At 42.3% G+C, this 17854-nt stretch overlaps 1 protein-coding gene across 1 annotated transcript in view; it reads right to left on the bottom strand.

Annotated features, from left to right (window-relative positions):
- The window catches only part of IBTK (inhibitor of Bruton tyrosine kinase), a 239787-nt gene that overhangs the window by 47695 nt on the left and 174238 nt on the right, over positions 1–17854 (bottom strand). Inside the window, 5 exon segments of the mRNA XM_033937433.1 lie at positions 3472–3567; positions 7938–8103; positions 9305–9448; positions 17566–17633; positions 17635–17673. Of these exon segments, the coding sequence (XP_033793324.1) occupies positions 3472–3567; positions 7938–8103; positions 9305–9448; positions 17566–17633; positions 17635–17673 (513 nt within the window).

Below are 17854 nucleotides of genomic sequence, written 5' to 3'. Positions count from 1 at the left end.
CCACCACCTGAGTCATGACCTGAGTGCTCTCCTGGAACGACTTAGCTCAAATCAACCAGTCGTTCAGGTAGGGATGAACAAGAATGCCCTCTTTTTGCAATGCCGCCACAATGACCACCATCACCTTGGTGAACGTCTGCGGAGTCGTGGCCAGACCAAAAGGAAAAGCACAGAACTGATAATGTTGCCCCAAGATTGCAAAGCGCAGGAAGCGATGATGGGAGGCCTGAATATTCAGGAATGGGCAAGTAGGCCTCAGTCAGATCTAGAGAGGCCAGAAATTCCCCTGGCTGAACCACCAGAATCAAAGACCACAGAGTTTCCATGTGGAAGGAAGGCACGTAAAGAGCCCTGTTGACCCCCATCAAATCCAGGATGGGCCGAAAGGTCCCTTCTTTCGTTGGCACCACAAAGTAAATCGGATACCAACCTGTACCCCACTCCTGTGGGGGAACTGGAACCACCGCGTGGAGATCTAACAATCTTTGAAGGGTCTGGCGAAAGGCCTGCTGCTTCCACGCCACCTGTGAGGGGGAAGCAAGAAAACGGTCTGGCAAGGACTGGGTGAACTCCAGAGCATAGCCGTCCTGAATCACTTCCAGAACCCACTGATTTGACGTGATGTCTGCCCACTTTAGATAAAAGTCTCTCAGCCGGGCGCCCACCGGAACCAAGACAGGCGCCGGGAAGGAGTCATTGGGCAAGATGGGTAGCAGGGGACCCTGCGGGAGAGCTACCTGCACCCTGGCAGGCCCCACGAAAGGACTGCATGCGTTGGAAGAATCTGCCTCTAGAGAGCCCAGAAGATGGAAAAGAGGCAGCCCCCTCTAACAGAGTGGAAGTAGCGGAAATCACATCCACGAGCAGCGCCACCTTGAGCCAGCAGCCTAGGCCTATCCTCAGGCAAAAGAGGCACTTTGGAATCAGTGAGAGTCTGAACCAACCTGTCCAGATCCTCACCAAACAAGAAAGATCCTATGTAAGTTCCACTCAATTTGTAGCATCTTTCTAATCATTGTAAACCGCATAGAACGTCATGGTCCTGCGGTATATAAACTGTTATTATTATTATTATTTGAAAGGGAAATTCGTTAACTTAGCTTTGGATGCCGAATCCGCCAACCAAGCGCGAAGAACAAAGGTACGGCGTGCTGCCACTCCAAAAGCCAAAGATTTGGCAGAAGCTTGTAAGAGGTCATACATGGCATCCGAGAGATAAGAAGCACCCAATTCAGTTTTGGTAACTTCTTGCTTCAGCAAGTTCCAATTCTCAGATTTACTGTCAAGTACATGCTGGGCCCAACGAAAACACGCCTGAGCCACTAGCATGCCCCACATCGCCGCCTGAACCAACAGAGCTGTCATATAAAAACTCTGTTTAAGGAGGGACTCCAACTTACGCTCCTCGGGTCCTTCAAGGCCACACCACTCTCAACAGGCACGGTATGCCGTTTAGATATGGCCAAAACCACCACGTCCACTACGGGTGACTTCAAAGTGTCCCTATCCCCTTCAGGAATGGGATACAGGCAGGCCATGGAGCGCGTAAAACAAAAAGGGGCTTCCGGCACCTGCCACTGTGCGAGCATAATATCCTGAATATCCTGATGCATAGGAAAAGAGCGGGAAGCAGAGTGGATCCCTTTAAGCAACGGGTCTACCATATGCAGGGGCTCTGACACGGTGTCCTCAAAGTGCAAAACTGAGGAGACCTGCAGAATTAACTCACGAAGCTCTACCAGTTGAAAAATGCATACCACAGACGCATCTTCGCCCGCTGGGAGGTGCTCAAACCCCCCACTGGTGGAATCCGGCCCCCGAAGAGGATCCTGGAAATCTCCCCAAGGGTCTAGGTCCTCATCAATTTCATCTTGCTCCTCTGGATAAAAATCCTCATCCCAAGAGACTCTCGGGCGTTTGGATAAGAGAGGAGTAAAGGGGGGCAAAACCGCCACTGTGTGGGGGCGTTGAACCCCCACCTCTCCCGAGACACCTGGAGTGAACATGGAACCTCCTGCCACCAGCACATAAGCTTTACAAAGTGCCAACATAAATTCAGGTTTGCTACAACCATGAAGTCTGTTTTCAGCATTTTTAATCACAATTTTCAAAGTATTCAAAAAGTGGATTTTTTTTAGTAGAGCATTCCTTTTAACTCATTTGTTAACAGTCTCCTGTTTCCTAACCACTGTATATGACCCTACATCTTCATTCTTTCTGGATTTTGAAAGGTACAAAGAAGGGCAATGAAAAGAATGGAATGACTTCCCTATGAGGAAAGGCTAAAGAGGCTAGGGTTATTCCACTTGGAGAAAAGAATTGCTGAGGGAAGATATGACAGAGATCTATAAAATACTGAGAGTGGTAGATGTGAATCGCTTGATTACACTTTCCAAAAATACAAGGACTGGAGGGGGGGGGGGGGCGCACACAATAAAGCTACTAAAAACAATGTTTTTAACTGAGTTTCAAGGTGCCTACAGGCACCTAAAAAATCAGTGCCGGAATCGCACCTTCGTAGGTGCTTTAGGCCGCCTAACATCACTGTGGACGTAGTTAACGCTGGAAGTAGCACTAGGTGGCCTAAAGCACTTAGGGAGATGCGATTCACATCATAGGTAGGCACCAGAAATGTAGGCCAGGAAAACCCACTTTTAAGGCGGACGCTGGCAATGGCACCAGTTACAGAATCCGGGCCTCAATTAAACTTTGGAATTCATTGTCAGAGAATATGATAAGCAGTTAGTTTAGCAGAGTTTAAAAAAGGTTTGCATAATTTTCTAAAAAAAAGGTCCAAAGCCCATTAAGGTGGACTTGGGAAGATCCAGTGCTTATGTCTACAATAAGCAGTATGAAATCTGATTTACTTTTGAAAGCTTGCCAGGTAATTGTGAGCTGGATTGGCCACTGTTGGAAAAAGGATACTGGGTTTGATGGATCTTCGGTCTGTCCCAATATGGCAACGCTTATGTTCTTATGATTTCTTGCTAGTATTACAGACTTCCAGCTCAAATGAACTGGCCTGAAATAAATCAGACTAAAAACAGAGGCAAGTTCCAACAAAATAAAGAGAAAATTAAAAAAAAAAAAAAAACCTGGATACCAAAACACAATTCAAAGCAGTATGATACTAGTGAAATATATCAGATCTGGTTGAAGTTTTCAAAGATTCAACTTGGGAAAGTTTTGTCCAGTTATGAATGACCAATTCATTCTCCTTGTCCTCCTTAAAAACATTAAACATCTGAAACTTGATGATTCAGAAATCTTGTGATTCAGACAGGCTATATATTTTATACTGACCATTTATACATGTACAGAAAGCTAACTTAGCACAAAAGATATTAAAATGCTCAATTGTAGTCATATCCTATTATTTCATACTTTTCTTATAGAGATTCTGTAATCATGTACCTTTCCGTAAACTATACAAGGGCAGTATATGAAATGTTATAAATAAATAAAACTAACCCTGTATTTGCCCTCAGAGTATCTTCTCCACTTTTTTGCAAATTTTCTTCAATTTCCATGATTGTTCTTAGATCCATTGCAGGGGTGCCAGTTGGGCTGAAAGAAATTTTTAAAAGTTTTTTTTCCCAGGCTTTTTCATCATATTACACACTGTCCAATCTGCATTCAAATATTTCACATCCCACCTAACTTTGGAGCTTTTTTACTAAGCTGCTGTAGGCCTAACACAGCTAAGAATGGAGTACCATGGGACTCTTTCAGGCATCTTGCAGTAACTCTGAAATGTCCACATGCTGATCACACGCAAAACATCATTTCCAATTCTTTTGAGAAGGTGTATCATGAATGATGTGTTAACATTCTTGCTCTAAGCAGTTAGTATATCTACCTTACCATGCGCTAACTAGTTAGTTCAGGAATAGCAAGTGAACCCTTTCCACCGACAGAATGGATGGAGGTTAAAATTGACCGCATGCTAATGGCAACATTAGTGCATGGTAAAATAAGGGGATACTGATATATAATCCTACACTCCTACATACTAATCACTTTATGTAGCGCAGAATGGTGCAGAATGGTGGAAAACTGGAACGCTCTTCTGGAGGCTATTATAGGGGAAAACACCCTCCAGGGATTCAAGACAAAGTTAGACAAGTTCCTGCTGAACCGAACGTACGCAGGTAAGGCTATAGACTCAGTTAGGGCACTGGTCTTTGATCTAAGGCCCACCACGAGAACTGTGGGCACGATGGACCACTGGTCTGACCCAACAGTGGCAATTCTTATGTTTTTATGTTTTAAAATAAACATTGAACGTGTTTCACAAAGAAACAATTATATGATATTTTATGGTGTGCGCAGTGCTCCAACATACATGTCATAAGAGGACTGGACCAACATGAAGAGGAACCATCACAGCACCACCAAGGTTCCTCCAACACAATAGCGTTTGCAGATGCCTGCTACAATGTTTCAACAATCACTAATAAAAATAGTAATAAAGTAAAGGACAATCTTTAATAGTGGCTAAGCTCCTCATTCAAGCTACAATGAACCCACTTCTCAATGACAGCTGAATCATGCCATAACACTAGTCAGGTTCACGCCCCCTCATGATTGTCAGAAAAATCCCCTCGTGTTCAATTGTATCACAAAGCAATACACACACACAAAAAAAAACACTAATCCAAACCAATATAAACCCCATGTGTATCAAAATTCAACAAAAATTAATTAAAAAAAACAAAACTGTTATTCCTCAATGGAGTGAATCGATGCTCCAATGTGTGATTTCTTGATAAAGTCAAAGGTGCTCCTCAACTCTGGCCAAGTTTCTCTTTGGCTTCATCAGGAGGAGGTTAATGCATTTTCTCCTAAAGAAATCCTAATGCTACGCAGAACACATCACAAGTCAAAAAGTTTGCCCTCTTAAATAACTAGAAATCATAAATATAAATATCTTATACTGAAAAACTCAATTAAATGTAAAGTAATACACAGAGACCCACTGGCGAGAACTCTTCTTTCCACCATAGAAAAATGGCTCTATACACTAGATGCCATCACTGAATCAGGCCAGCCAATGGGGACAGAGGCCTTATCAAGGGCAATAAATCAGGAACAATGAAGAGATAAAGAACACTATCGCCAACCCTCTCTTTAACCCATGGGTCATTAAATCTCAAGGTCTAATCCCTGGGGCTCAACTGTTCCCAGCTCAAAAATCGTTCTTTGAGAAGCAGTAGTTGAGAAATATCCCCAAATTGCTGATGTAGAACCACATATCTCCATATGATTAGTAAGGGGTGCTTTCAGTTTCTGTGTTTGAATGGTACTCAAATGTTCAGCTATGTGGGTTTTAATTGGAAAGCTAGTTTGCCCTATATAAGCCACATGAGCTGTTTATTTAGTACAATAAACTACCCTTTGGGAGGGGCCTGGGGCGCCTCAGTCAATCAGGGACTTCCTTAGGGAGGAACTATCCAAACTAGACTATCCAAACTAAACCTCCAATCTTACATCTACGCAGATAACATCACAATCATCGTCCCTCATCTTGGCACTGTCATCCGAAACCTATCACTTCGTTTCATCTATCATCAACCAAGTAGAACAACAAACTCCAAACTAAAACGAAACCCGGAAAAACCCAAAATATTTATGGCCTCCCCAACAAACAAGCCAACCGAATCTGCTATCAACCTAAATGGAAGAAATTTCCCAATTAGCCCTACCATCAAAATCCTAGGAGTCACCCTAGACCAACAACATTCAAAGCCCATAACAACACCCTAATCAAAAAATGCTTCCACTTACTATGAAAACTACGCACACTAAAAACATACTTCGACTTCACATCATTCAGACTGTTGGTCCAGTCTTTAGTCCTAAGCTCAATGGACTACTGCAACATAATCTACCTAGGATCTCACAAAAAACCATCAAGAAACTGAGACTTATCCAGAACACTGCTGTTCGTCTCATCTTTGGCTTAAAAAAATCTGAATACATCAATCCATACTACAAGAAACTTCACTGGCTACCTATCTAGGCCAAAATAATCTTCTTCAAATTCGGTTGCCTCTGCTTCAAGACTCTTTTCGGCTCTGCTCCCACCTATCTCCTGAAACACCTCAACCTGCAGGACAAACTCTGCTTTTCACGCAAATTGAAAAGATTCGTCAACAGAACACTCTCCTTTCAAGCAGGGATCTGGAACAACACCTTAAGTGACCTAATCTTGAACTCTCTAACATACCATTTTTTTCAGAAAATCACTAAAAACCCACCTATTCAACAAATTTACCTGATTCCCCAAATCTGCGCTACACCCACTTCATCTTACACATTCCTTTCTCCTACAATATGCCACCCCATCTCATAACTCTCTATCTACCCCTTCCCTAATCTAATTGATGTTACCTCGCTGTCCTTACAGCCCCTTTTATTGTATACCGTCTTGAACTGTAAAGATATGACGGGATATAAATAAAGCTATTATTATTAAACTTATGAATAAAAATACATGTTACCTCTGATCATGCCACCCTCTGGGTTCTAGAGGGTTCACTATCCTATCCTGAGGCACTCCACTATCATCTTATTGTGTCACACTACCGCTCCTTCAGCCCTCTCTATCCTTCCTAAAAAAAGATTATAGCCTGGTACGGTTGCATCCCATTCATGGGAACCACTGAACCATATCTCTTTAATAGCAACAAGATCCAAGTCTGCATCAAACATCAGAGCTCGCAAATCCTGAACCTTTTACTTAGGTTGGGACCATTTGTACTCATTGCTTTCCATTTGTCATTCAGTGAGTTGTTTAGATGGTTTGTTATATAAACTTGACCTTCCCCACTGTTGTCATAGTTTTGCTTTTGCTGGGTATAACTTCCTAAATTCTCTTCCTTCATCTTGTCACATCTTGCCTAGAAACATTCTCTGAATTTCTCACAAAGGATCTTTTTTTTCTCTCACAGAAAAACAGAGCCTGTCATTACAATACGGTCTTTTATTCTTCCCTATATAATAATAATAATAATTTATTTCTTGCCCCGTCCTACATATCTAAAACCTTCTTGACTATTCCAGGCTTTAAACCACTTATTAAACTCATCTCATTTATATAGTCTTCCCTCTACCTTTCCATAAGTAGTTACTACTTTAGAAAAAGTTATATACAAACCAAAGACTTGAGCCCCTCTCCAAGCTTTTGGGTGCTTCCATTTAGACATTCCAATAACGTATGGTAAGTGCTCATTCAATATAGACATTTGGGCACCCAAGTGTCCTTACAGAACACAAGAGTCCATTCGGCTGACCATTATTAGTATGCCGTTAGGTACCCCCCCCCCCCACACACACACCCATTTACACCTGCCATAGACCTAGCTAAATGGGGGCATCTAAATGTAGCAGACAAGTGGGCAACTTACAGTTTTCTGCCTGCCCATGCTCTACCGACCACCCATATAAACATCCACTTGCAACTATGCACCATACCATTTGCAAAATATCACTTAGGTACCCAAATAAATGTATAATTAATCCACAAAAATGTTAAGTGCATACGTGGCGAATATATGGAAGTGACTTGTTACAGAATTGTTCTTTAAATGACCCAGCCCTATAGATAAACACTAGGATGCTGAAGGTCTCGTTTTGATTCTTGCGTCAAGCTAGTAGACCTGAAGTCTACTAGAAGCTGTAATATTCATCACTTCTCCCACCATGGAAATGTTGACTCTTGCTTATGTACACTAGATTGAGACCTCTGTAGTATTCTCAGTTAGTCCACAGAGAAGCATCCTGGCCCAGAATTTGAACCCTTTGCCTTCTGAATGGCAATATGCAGTACAATCATTAAGGTATGAGGCCTGCAAAAGTGTTTTTGCTTTGACTATATTCTCTAACCTATCTACTACAGTTCAAATTATAAATTGTATCCAGTTTAAAAATGTTACCTAAAAGAGCTAGCAACCCAATTTGGAGATGTTCCATGAACATTTGTATTTCTGGGGATGGACTGTGGAGCAGATTTGGCCACTTCTGCTTTTTCAGGTGACTTCACATCTTCATTAAGATGTGGATCTTTTGAACCCAAAACACAAGTTTTGCTTTTCATCTGAAAAAGGACATGACAAGACAAATATTTATATTTTGGTACTGTATCAGTCTCTTCTGCTCAGAACCTAATCCATCAATGTCTTTTCCCAGAAACACAGAAAGAAAAGCTTTGGTGAAGCAGGTTTTAACAGAAAAAAAAATTGAAAATAATACTAAGAAAACACATGGAAATTGTTTCAATGGATGAATTTTTTAATTGCTACTTCTTTTAAATACAGTACTAAGAAAGTAAGCAAATATTATTTCCACTAATGTAAGTTGAAGGTACATTAGCCTTTCATGAGAATCTGTCTACAGTTTAATCACTATCTACAGTACTTGGCATAATTACATTACATTAGTGATTTCTATTATAATAAGAAATATATCAGCTACATGTATTTATATCTATCAGTCTATATCATAGATAGAGATACATAATCTATCTATATCTATCTAATCAAAAATAGCCTACAAGTTCAGGTTTAGTAATCAAATTGACAAAATTTTAAACGTAATTAAGACAAATGCAGAGGTCAATGGTAATGGTGAGGAGGTGGAATGCTATGCGTGGTGGTGGTGGTGGGGGAAATAAAGCCACTGGGGTAACTTTTGGTTTAGAAATGTCACTTGTTCACTTAGCTGATGTAAGAGGGACAAAAAGGGGGAGGGTAAAACTAACACAGAGTGGTAGTACAGGTGGCAAGGTTGATCTTTATGGAGAACTTTGGTATACTCTCTAGTATTAACTTGGAGAAGTGACAGGCTACCCAGTACAGGCAGTAAGGCAACCTGACTATTCCCCAGTTAACAGCAAAACAGTATAAGATGCAACCTCCTGCAGGGAGTCAAGGTTAACCTGTGACAGCTGAAAAATCTTTGTGCAAAGGGTGATGACTACTGATATAGTAGTGGAGGCAAGGGTTACTAGGAAGACATAGCTGACCACTGTGCTCCTATTTTGTGCAAACTGTTTCCTGCCATCACTGTGCTGTACCCTTACGATAACATAATTATAAAAAGTAACAAATCCAGAAAAAAACATTAGCACAATAACACTAACCCCTCTGCTCTGATAGTAAGTAAAATCAAAATTGCTAATATCATGTTTGGCTTTTTCAGAACAAGGAATAGAATGGTACTTGTTGGCAACTACTACAGAAAAAATGAAAAGGATGCTTACCTTTAAAAGCAATAAGAGAAAGGTAGCAACCCATACCTCAGTTTTTTTCAGGATGAAATGCAGTTATGAAATCGGGTGACTGCAAATCTCTCGGACTGCCTATTCCCACATAGCTTCCTTCAGAATCGGACATAAGCAGCTCCTGAAGAGACTCCACAGAGTTTACTTTGCCCAATGTTAATAGGCCTTAAAAGATTGAAAATAAGCAAAAGGAAATACAAATACATAAAAATGAAACTAGACTTACAATGTTTTATTCTAAGCAAAGAACAAAAGGAGTTCACATGTCAGAGGGCACCAAAACCTTTCAAAGCAACAACTAATACATTTAAATAAAGTAAAAAAGTATCTTCATACATGCTTTGCCAAATCCTACTAACTGGAGGAAATAAAAGTGAAGATGCTGTATAAACATAACATACAAAACTCCTTATAAAAAAATCAAAACGTTTAAATGTAAATTAGAAAAGAATAATTTAAAAACAAAATTACATGTTTTATTTATGGATTTTTAAAAATGTTATTTATAGAAAAAAATATTAAATTTAGTATGCATGCGTGTCAGAAGCTTGCTTCAGCAGCACATATACTAAAACTTGAATAACATAGAAAAGAGAAAATATATACGGGGAGTTAACAAGATCAGTCCTAACTTGAGTGTGCAAAAATGCTAGCTCAGTCAAATAATTTCAACTTCTGTGTAAAGGAGCATAAGTGGCCACATATAAATTAGCCCAAACTAGTATTTAGCCTAGAATAGCATTCAATTATCCTGAATAACCAAAAAGGATCTCTAAGATTCTACCCACATTGAAGGCAGAGTGGTATCTGAAAAGATGGTATGCAAAAATTCTTGGTTGACCTATTTTAAAGGATTTTTATGATTCTAACACTTGCTAGGTTATATGTAATGTCATGTGTCTTTATAATGTGATCCAAATGGGAAAACAATAAGAATGGGCATTCGTTTTGCATACATGCTGTTCACAGTCAAGAGTGCACACTATGGGCTGGATTAAGTAAATGGTGTCCTGTGCTATTCTTTAAAGGGCACTCTGGGATGAGCCCTCTTTATAGAATAGCAATGGGTGTCAGATTCTGCATCCAGCTTTGGGTGTGAGGACTTACACCAGCTCATTTGCAGTTATGCTCAAAAATACTTAGGTGCTAACCTATGGCGCGTAAGTGTATTTACATGCCGATCTGCCATTTCACTTTGGATCAATGCCCAACCATGAAAGACCAGGTAGACTCCTTAATCAGAAAGGGATTCTTTACTCTCTGGAAGCTCAAATCCATTAAAGTTTATTTCGATACATCGGCATTCAGAACCCTAGTCCAATCCCTCGTACTAAGTCTACTTGACTACTGTAACATCGCCTATTTATAAAAGAATATGCAACGTTTACAATTGATGCAAAATGCAGCAGTCAGACTGATCTTTGGGCTAAAGAAATTTGACCACGTGACACCCTATTACCGGCAGCTCATTGGCTGCCAATGGAGGCACGCGTAAAGTTTAAATTTGCCTGCTTCTGCTTCAAAGCACTACATGGACTTGCCCCTAAATACATAACTGACCTTTTCTTTTCTCAGCCAACAGACACAAGAGAAGCTCACATTCCAATTTTGTTTCCCCCCCCCCCCCCAGTGAGAGGTTGTAAACTGAAAAAACACCATGAACACCTTCTCTCACACCAGGCAGCATCGTGGGGTAAAGACCTAGAACAATTGCTTTCGCCCACTACTTATGAGGAATTTAGGAAACGTCTAAAAACACACTTGTTCCTAAAGCATCTAGACAACTGATCCTCTCTTTTCTCTCCCCTCTATAGCGATTAACTTATCCTATTGATCACTCTCTCCTCAACAATGAATTTCCTGTACTATTAATTCTCTTTCTTCCTCCCCTCCTAAAAGTCAATCAATTTGTTACCTTTGCTTAATCTTCTGTAAACCACATAGAACTTCACGGTATTGCGGTATATAAGATGTTATTATTATTATTATTTCAGTCCCATTTTGGCGATTTGCATCAATTAGAATGTGTTTCCACATGTAACTTTAGGTGCCATTTATAGAATTCTCGGTATGCGTATAGTGCATGCTACTTTTAAAAGGAGTATGATGTGTATGCATCAGGAAAGAGCACACACTATGGCTCAGATTCTCGATAAGGTGTCAATATCAGTGATTCATGTGTCAATTACGCGACGGAACCATATTGAGAATTGTGCCTCCAGGAAAGATAAGGCACTGTAAATGTAGGCCAGGGTGGGTTGGGCGGCCTAAAGCACCTACAGAGGTGTGATTCCAGCGCCGATTTTATATGCACCTTGAAACTCAGTTAAACACATTGTTTAAAGGAGAAGCTGAGTCTTAGCTGCTAATTTTCTATCTTTTAGTCCCACTAGACAGGCACAGACAGATGGGTTTATGCTCCTCATTTTCTTTCTTTTAGTTCCTCCAGACCAGCACAGACAGATGGGTTTACGCTCCTCTGCCAGCAAGTGGAGAATGAGAACACATTGAATTCTTACAGTACAAGTGGGCTGTGCAGTCCCTCATAAAATCAGTCTGATGAATAGCCAAGCAGAAACAATACAAACATCCCAACTGGAAGCACAGGAACTCCAAACTTCAATATGTCTTTTTATTTTTTAAGTAAAACACAACTTTTGGAAAAGGATGCGAACAGGCAACCAAAACTGGGCTCACATTTCGCCAGCTACACCAGATGCCACTACTCCACAATAACTATGTACACTCCCCAGAAAAAAAGAAAAAGGCAAAAGGAAGAAAAAGCACAAGAACGCATTCCCGAGAAAAACCTGACTTTTTGTATAATCAAGAACACTGTGTGGGTTCTGTGCCGGTTTGGTGGGACTAAAAGAAAGAAAATTAGTAGGCAAGACATAATTTTTCCTTCTTTATCGTCTCTTCAGACTAGCACAGATGGATGCGATGTACTAAAGCAGTACCCATCACGGTTGGGACACACGAAGGGTAACCACAAAACATGCTCACCAAAAACAGCGTCCCAATGCACCTGAATGTCCACCCAGTAGTGACGCACAAAGGAATGGACAGAAGACCAAACGGCAGCCTTACAAATATCCACCAGGGGTAGAGAATGACACGGTGGCGGTTTACCCGTGGCTACTGCGTTTAGCCGCGGGTAACCCGCCAAAACGGGGAATGAAAATTAGCAGCCTCTACGGGGACGGGGACAAGGCCATCACCGCCCCGTGGAGCGGTGAATGGTCTTGTCACCACAGTGAGGCATAAAGGATCGTGCGGTTCCCGCAGCCCCCTCCCGCCCACCCGCACGCCGGCTCGATCATTTAACCAGCTTCCTCTCTCCACCTCACCTTAGTTTACCAGCTTTCTTTTTCGGCGACCGGAACGCTTTCAAAAGAGCCGCGCACGCGCGGCTGCTCAGTATTCAATCTTCTGCTCTGACCCAACCGGAAACAGGAAGTTGCAGCAGAACAGAAGATTGAACTTTGAGCAGCCGCGCATGCGCGGCTCTTTTGAAAGCGTGCCGGTCGCCGAAAAACAAAACCAGCAAACTAAGGAGAGCTGGAGAGCAGTAGCGTACCAAGGGGGGGGCGGGAGGGGCGAAAAAGGTAATGGCGCCAGGCCTTGGAGCACCGAGGCAGACCGCTTCTCCCCCTCCCAGCCGAACCCCCGCTGATCCTCCTATCTCCCCCCCAAGTGAACCTTTCCGACCCTCCCAGCGAAAGCCCTGAAAGTACGAGGAAGCCAAAATGAGTGCTCCCTGCTGGGAACCCTTGAAAAAGCCATTGTTGGCGAAATGGGTCCCGTCGAGCAGTATTGCTTGGAGCAAGAATGTTTGTATAAACGAAGAGAAATTCAATAAAGAAATAAGAAGAAAGATACAAGTTGGTCTGTTTCTTCTACTGAGCACCTTTTTCCTGCTGAGTGAGGATTTGTTTGGTTGGAATTTAGGTTGCTATTGACCCCAAGACCTGAAAAAAACTACTGCGCCTGGGGGCAACAGAACCCAAGAGGGAACAAATCTGTGACTGCAACTTCTGTACTCAGGCCTCCCCAGACAGGTGTTGAACAGAGCTCAGAGATACTCCAAGCGTTGAGAGGGAGTCAACTGTCTCTTGGAAAGGTTGACCACTCAGCCCAATGACTTCAGCAACTCCATGACACAAGCCGCAACTCTGGAGATCTCCTGAAAGAGCTTCACACGAATCAACCAGTGTCCAGATAAGGATGAACCAAGACGTCCTTCTTGTGCAATGCTGCCGCTACCACCATTACAACTTTGGTGAAGGTACATGGGAGTAGAGAGTTGCGCGGGGACAGAATCCCATCTGTCCCCGCCAAAGTCCCACCCGTCCCCGTGAGGAATCCCACCCCTCCCCGTGAGGAATCCCTCCATCCCCACCGTCCCCACGAGGAATCCCCTCCTTCCCCCCCCATCCCCGCGAGGAATCCCCTCCGTCCCTATAAACTACAGAAATAGTTATTTCATTTAATTATGCTACTGAATTAAAGGCTCTGGTAGAAATCCATTTACAAATAAGCAAAAAGACTTTATTAATTTGGAAATATTAATTGGGAAGAATACATACTTTGTAAACGGGTTTCTACCAGAGCCTCTAATGTTTATAAATTTTTATCAACACAACTAATATACTATTTTATCCTAAAGCAAAAAAGAAATAGAATTTTTTTCCTACCTTTGTTGCCTGGTTTCTGCTTTCCTCATGTTCTCATTCAATTCCTTCCATACACTGTCTCTCTTCTCTCTGCATCTTCCATTTTCTCTGTTACTGTGCCTCTCCCTTTCTCCCCCCTTCCAAATTGGTCTGGCACCCATCTTCTTCCCCTCCGCTCCCACCATAGTCTGGCATCTGTCTTCTTCCCTGCCGGCGTCTTCTCCCCACTCTCTCTTCCCCATTTCCTTTCAGCGTCCTTCTCCCCCCCATCTTCCCCATGTCCTGTCAGCGTCCTTCTCCCCCCTTTGTCTTCCCCATGTCCTTTCAGCATCCTTCTCCCCCCGTCTTCCCCATGTCCTTTCAGTGTCCTCCCCCTCCGTCTTCCCCATGTCCTTTCAGCGTCCTTCTCCTCCCATATCTTCCCCCTGTCCTTTCAGCATCCTTCCCCACCCCTTTGTCTTCCCCAGTGCTTTCAGCGCCCTTCTCCCCCCTCAGTTTTACCTTAAGCGTCTTTTCCTCTCCACTCCACCCTTTCTCCCTCCCTGCCCCTTACCTTTGTGTCGCTTCCCCGCCCGACTGACAACAGAACAGACCCTGTCCGACAAACCTCCCTGCCCTGTAGCCGCAAATCTAAATTACCTTCTTTCAGCAGCTAGAGTATTGAAGCTGCTGTAAGAAAGTAATTTAGATTCGCGGCTACAGGGCAGGAGGTTTGTTGGACCGGGCCTGTTGTCGGTCAGTCGGGAGAAGCGCCACATAGGTAAGGGGACCTGGCCGGCTGTGCACCCTCCCCCCATGGCTGCACCCGGGGCGGACCGCCCTCCCCGCCCCCCCTTGGTAAGCCACTGCCGATCGCAGCACAAAGCCGATCAGAACGGAAGTCTTCCCGATGTCAGCGCTGATGTCGGAGGAGGGAGGGAGGGCTTTGCTTAAGCTCTCCCTCCGACGTCAGCGCTGACATCGTGGAAGACTTCCATTCTGATCGGCTGTGTGCTGCGGCAGGGCAGGTAGGGAGAAGACGAGCCTCACATCCAACCCCACAGGAACCCCGCAACCCTTGGAGGCGTCCCCACAGGATCCCCGCAACCCTAGGGGGCATCCCCATGGGATCCCCGCGACCCTAGGGGGCGTCCCCACAGGATCCCGCGGATTCCCGTCGTCCCCATTTACCATGCAGCTCTCTAACATGGAGCTCTGGACGATGTTATAGTTAATGGTAAACTGCTTGATTTTTCACAGCTGCAACACAAATTTGGTCTTAATAAATCACAAAGTTATAGATGGTTGCAGATGAAGCAAGCCATTCAGGAAGGGCTCCCTGAATGGAAAAATCTTAATAACCAATATAGTTTAGAGTTCTTGTGCTTTCAGATGGACTTCCTGGGACACCAGGCCGCACAGTGGTATAAATTGATATCTGGATTTATGAATTTAAAAAAACACAAAAACTGATCTTAGGGACATTTGAACTTGAAGCATTGAGATTAAGCATCAAATTGCTGTGTCTCAATGGCCATGAATTTGGACTTGGAGGATGAGTTGTACAATGTCAGCATCTATGAGACAAACTTGGATTTTTTTGTTGCATCGAGCTTTCTGGACCCCGGTTAGTTTACAAAAGTTAGATAGCTCTAAGTCAAATAAATGTTGGTATTGTCATCTTGAAGCAGGGACTTTAGATCATTTATTATTCCACTGTCCATTCATTTTGGCTTTTTGGAGATCGATTTGGGGCCAAATAAATTGTTTATTAGAAAATCCTGTGGCTTTAACCTATGATACTATTTTATTTGGAATGTTAATGAGGATGAAAAGTCAAATTTCTGCAAATAATAATAAGTTACTACTTATTATGACAGGAGTTGCCATTCAGCAGATTAAATTTAATTGGAAAAACTGGAGTAGATTAAATTACAGTTTTTGGTGGAATTCACTATGTCATATGTATAAGATGGAAAGAACATTAGCGTTGCAGAAAGGAAATTTTAATAATTTTCAGGAGGTTTGGAGACCATTAATAGAATATTGTAATGAATAAAATATCATTTTTCCCCAGTTGGTATAAGTGTACAGGGATGGGGGGGTGGGAGGAAGTTTAATTATATTTTGATGGGTTGGGAAGGAGGGATTTATTTATTTATTTATATTTTTTAACTGTAAAATTAATAATGATAGATACTCAAGTGATATTGTATAAGTTTAACTGTTATTTTCTGACGCACTTGTTGTAAGATGAAAAAATGAATAAAGAATTTTTTAAAAAAAGGTACGTGGAGCCGTGGCCAGACCAAATGGAAGCACACAGAATTGATAATGCTTTCCTAAAACTGCAAAGTGAAGGAAGCACTGAGGAGAGTCTCGAATCAGGATATGAAGGAAGGTCTCCATCAGGTCGAGAGAAGTCAGAAATTACCCGGCCTGAACTGCTAGGATCTCCATACGAAAGGAAGGGACCCAGAATGCCCAGTTCACACCCTTCAGATCCAAACTAGGCTGAAAGGACCCCTCTTTCTAGGGCACCACAAAATAAATGGAGTACCTCCCAGTGCGAATCTCTTGAGGAGGCACTGGAACCATTGCTTTGAGCTCTACCAACCTCTGCAACATTTGATGAAATGCTCGCTTCTTCCAAGAGGCTTGACAAGGGGAAGAGCCGTCGAACTTGAGAGCATACCTGTCTCGAATCACACTGATCTTCACCATTTTAAGCCAATCAGGGCCTTGGGAGGGGAAGGCCTGTCATTCGCAGCATGCGGCCCTGTAGCAAGGAGTGGGCTTTCCTCCTGCCGATCTATCATTGGCAGGTACAGGGGTGGGGTGTCTGGGGATGTGAAAAGGGTCCAACAATGTTGGGGATGTCAGGTGTAGTGCTCTGCGGCTCAGCTGATCCTAGCAGTGGAATCCCCATCAACTGAGCCAGCAGGAATCCCTGAAACTGGCTCAGCTGATGGGATTCCTCTGCCGCCAATCAGACATGGTAGTTGGGAACGTCTACAAAACTTGGTTTTGCGCGTTTTAGATCATATTCAAAAATAAAAGATAGACGTCTGGCAGTTTTGAAAATGAACATTTTTTTCTGCTGGGTTTGTGGACGTCTTGCCCTATTCCTGAAATACCTAGGTAACGAACCGGAACATCAACCCCCCTCGTAACATCACCACATACCTGAACTTGCAAACTGTTAACCCAACCCCCAATCACTAAATATGAACACTCTATTCAACTTACGGAACATTTCTACTTCTGTGTAAACAACTTGGCACTTCCTGGCCTTGCAACACACAAACTGACGTTAACATTATTAATGTTATCAGATGTACACTGCTATACTCTTTAATTCGCTGTACGTAAAGTTTCTCTTTACTTTTATTGTATTTACAGTTTCTTTTATTGTAAACAGTTTCTTTTATTGTAAACCGCCTAGAAGTCGCAAGATTGTTGGCGGTATATAAAAATAAAGTTATTATTATTATTAAAACATCCAACCTCAGACTTAGACATCCTATCGAAAATGGCCCTCTTGTAGTCACATTAAACAATACAATGGCTTTAAGCTGCATTTAATACACTACTTCAAGCTATTTGTTTTCTCTCACACACACTAACCTGTGGACGGAGGACTCTGAATAATATCTGAAAGGTTGTACCCCCCAGAACTGTCTGACCGCCTTCTTTTCTTTTACCTTTGTTTTTGCCTTTTTGGAAAGTGCTTCTCTGTGAAAAAAACACACACAAAAATGAAAAAGAGCAGATTCCTTTATAGAAAGCTATCAGTATAACCTGAAGATTTCTTTTTATAGGTCACTATTATTTGTGCACCTACTGTTCTACAAAATACAATTTAAAAAAAACATATATATATATATATACATACATACACACACTATATATAATA

This window comes from Geotrypetes seraphini, chromosome 3, assembly GCF_902459505.1.
Source record: "Geotrypetes seraphini chromosome 3, aGeoSer1.1, whole genome shotgun sequence".
In the NCBI taxonomy this organism is placed as follows: domain Eukaryota; kingdom Metazoa; phylum Chordata; class Amphibia; order Gymnophiona; family Dermophiidae; genus Geotrypetes; species Geotrypetes seraphini.
Note: the sequence above shows the minus strand (reverse complement) of the source record. Positions and strands in the feature narration are given on the sequence as shown.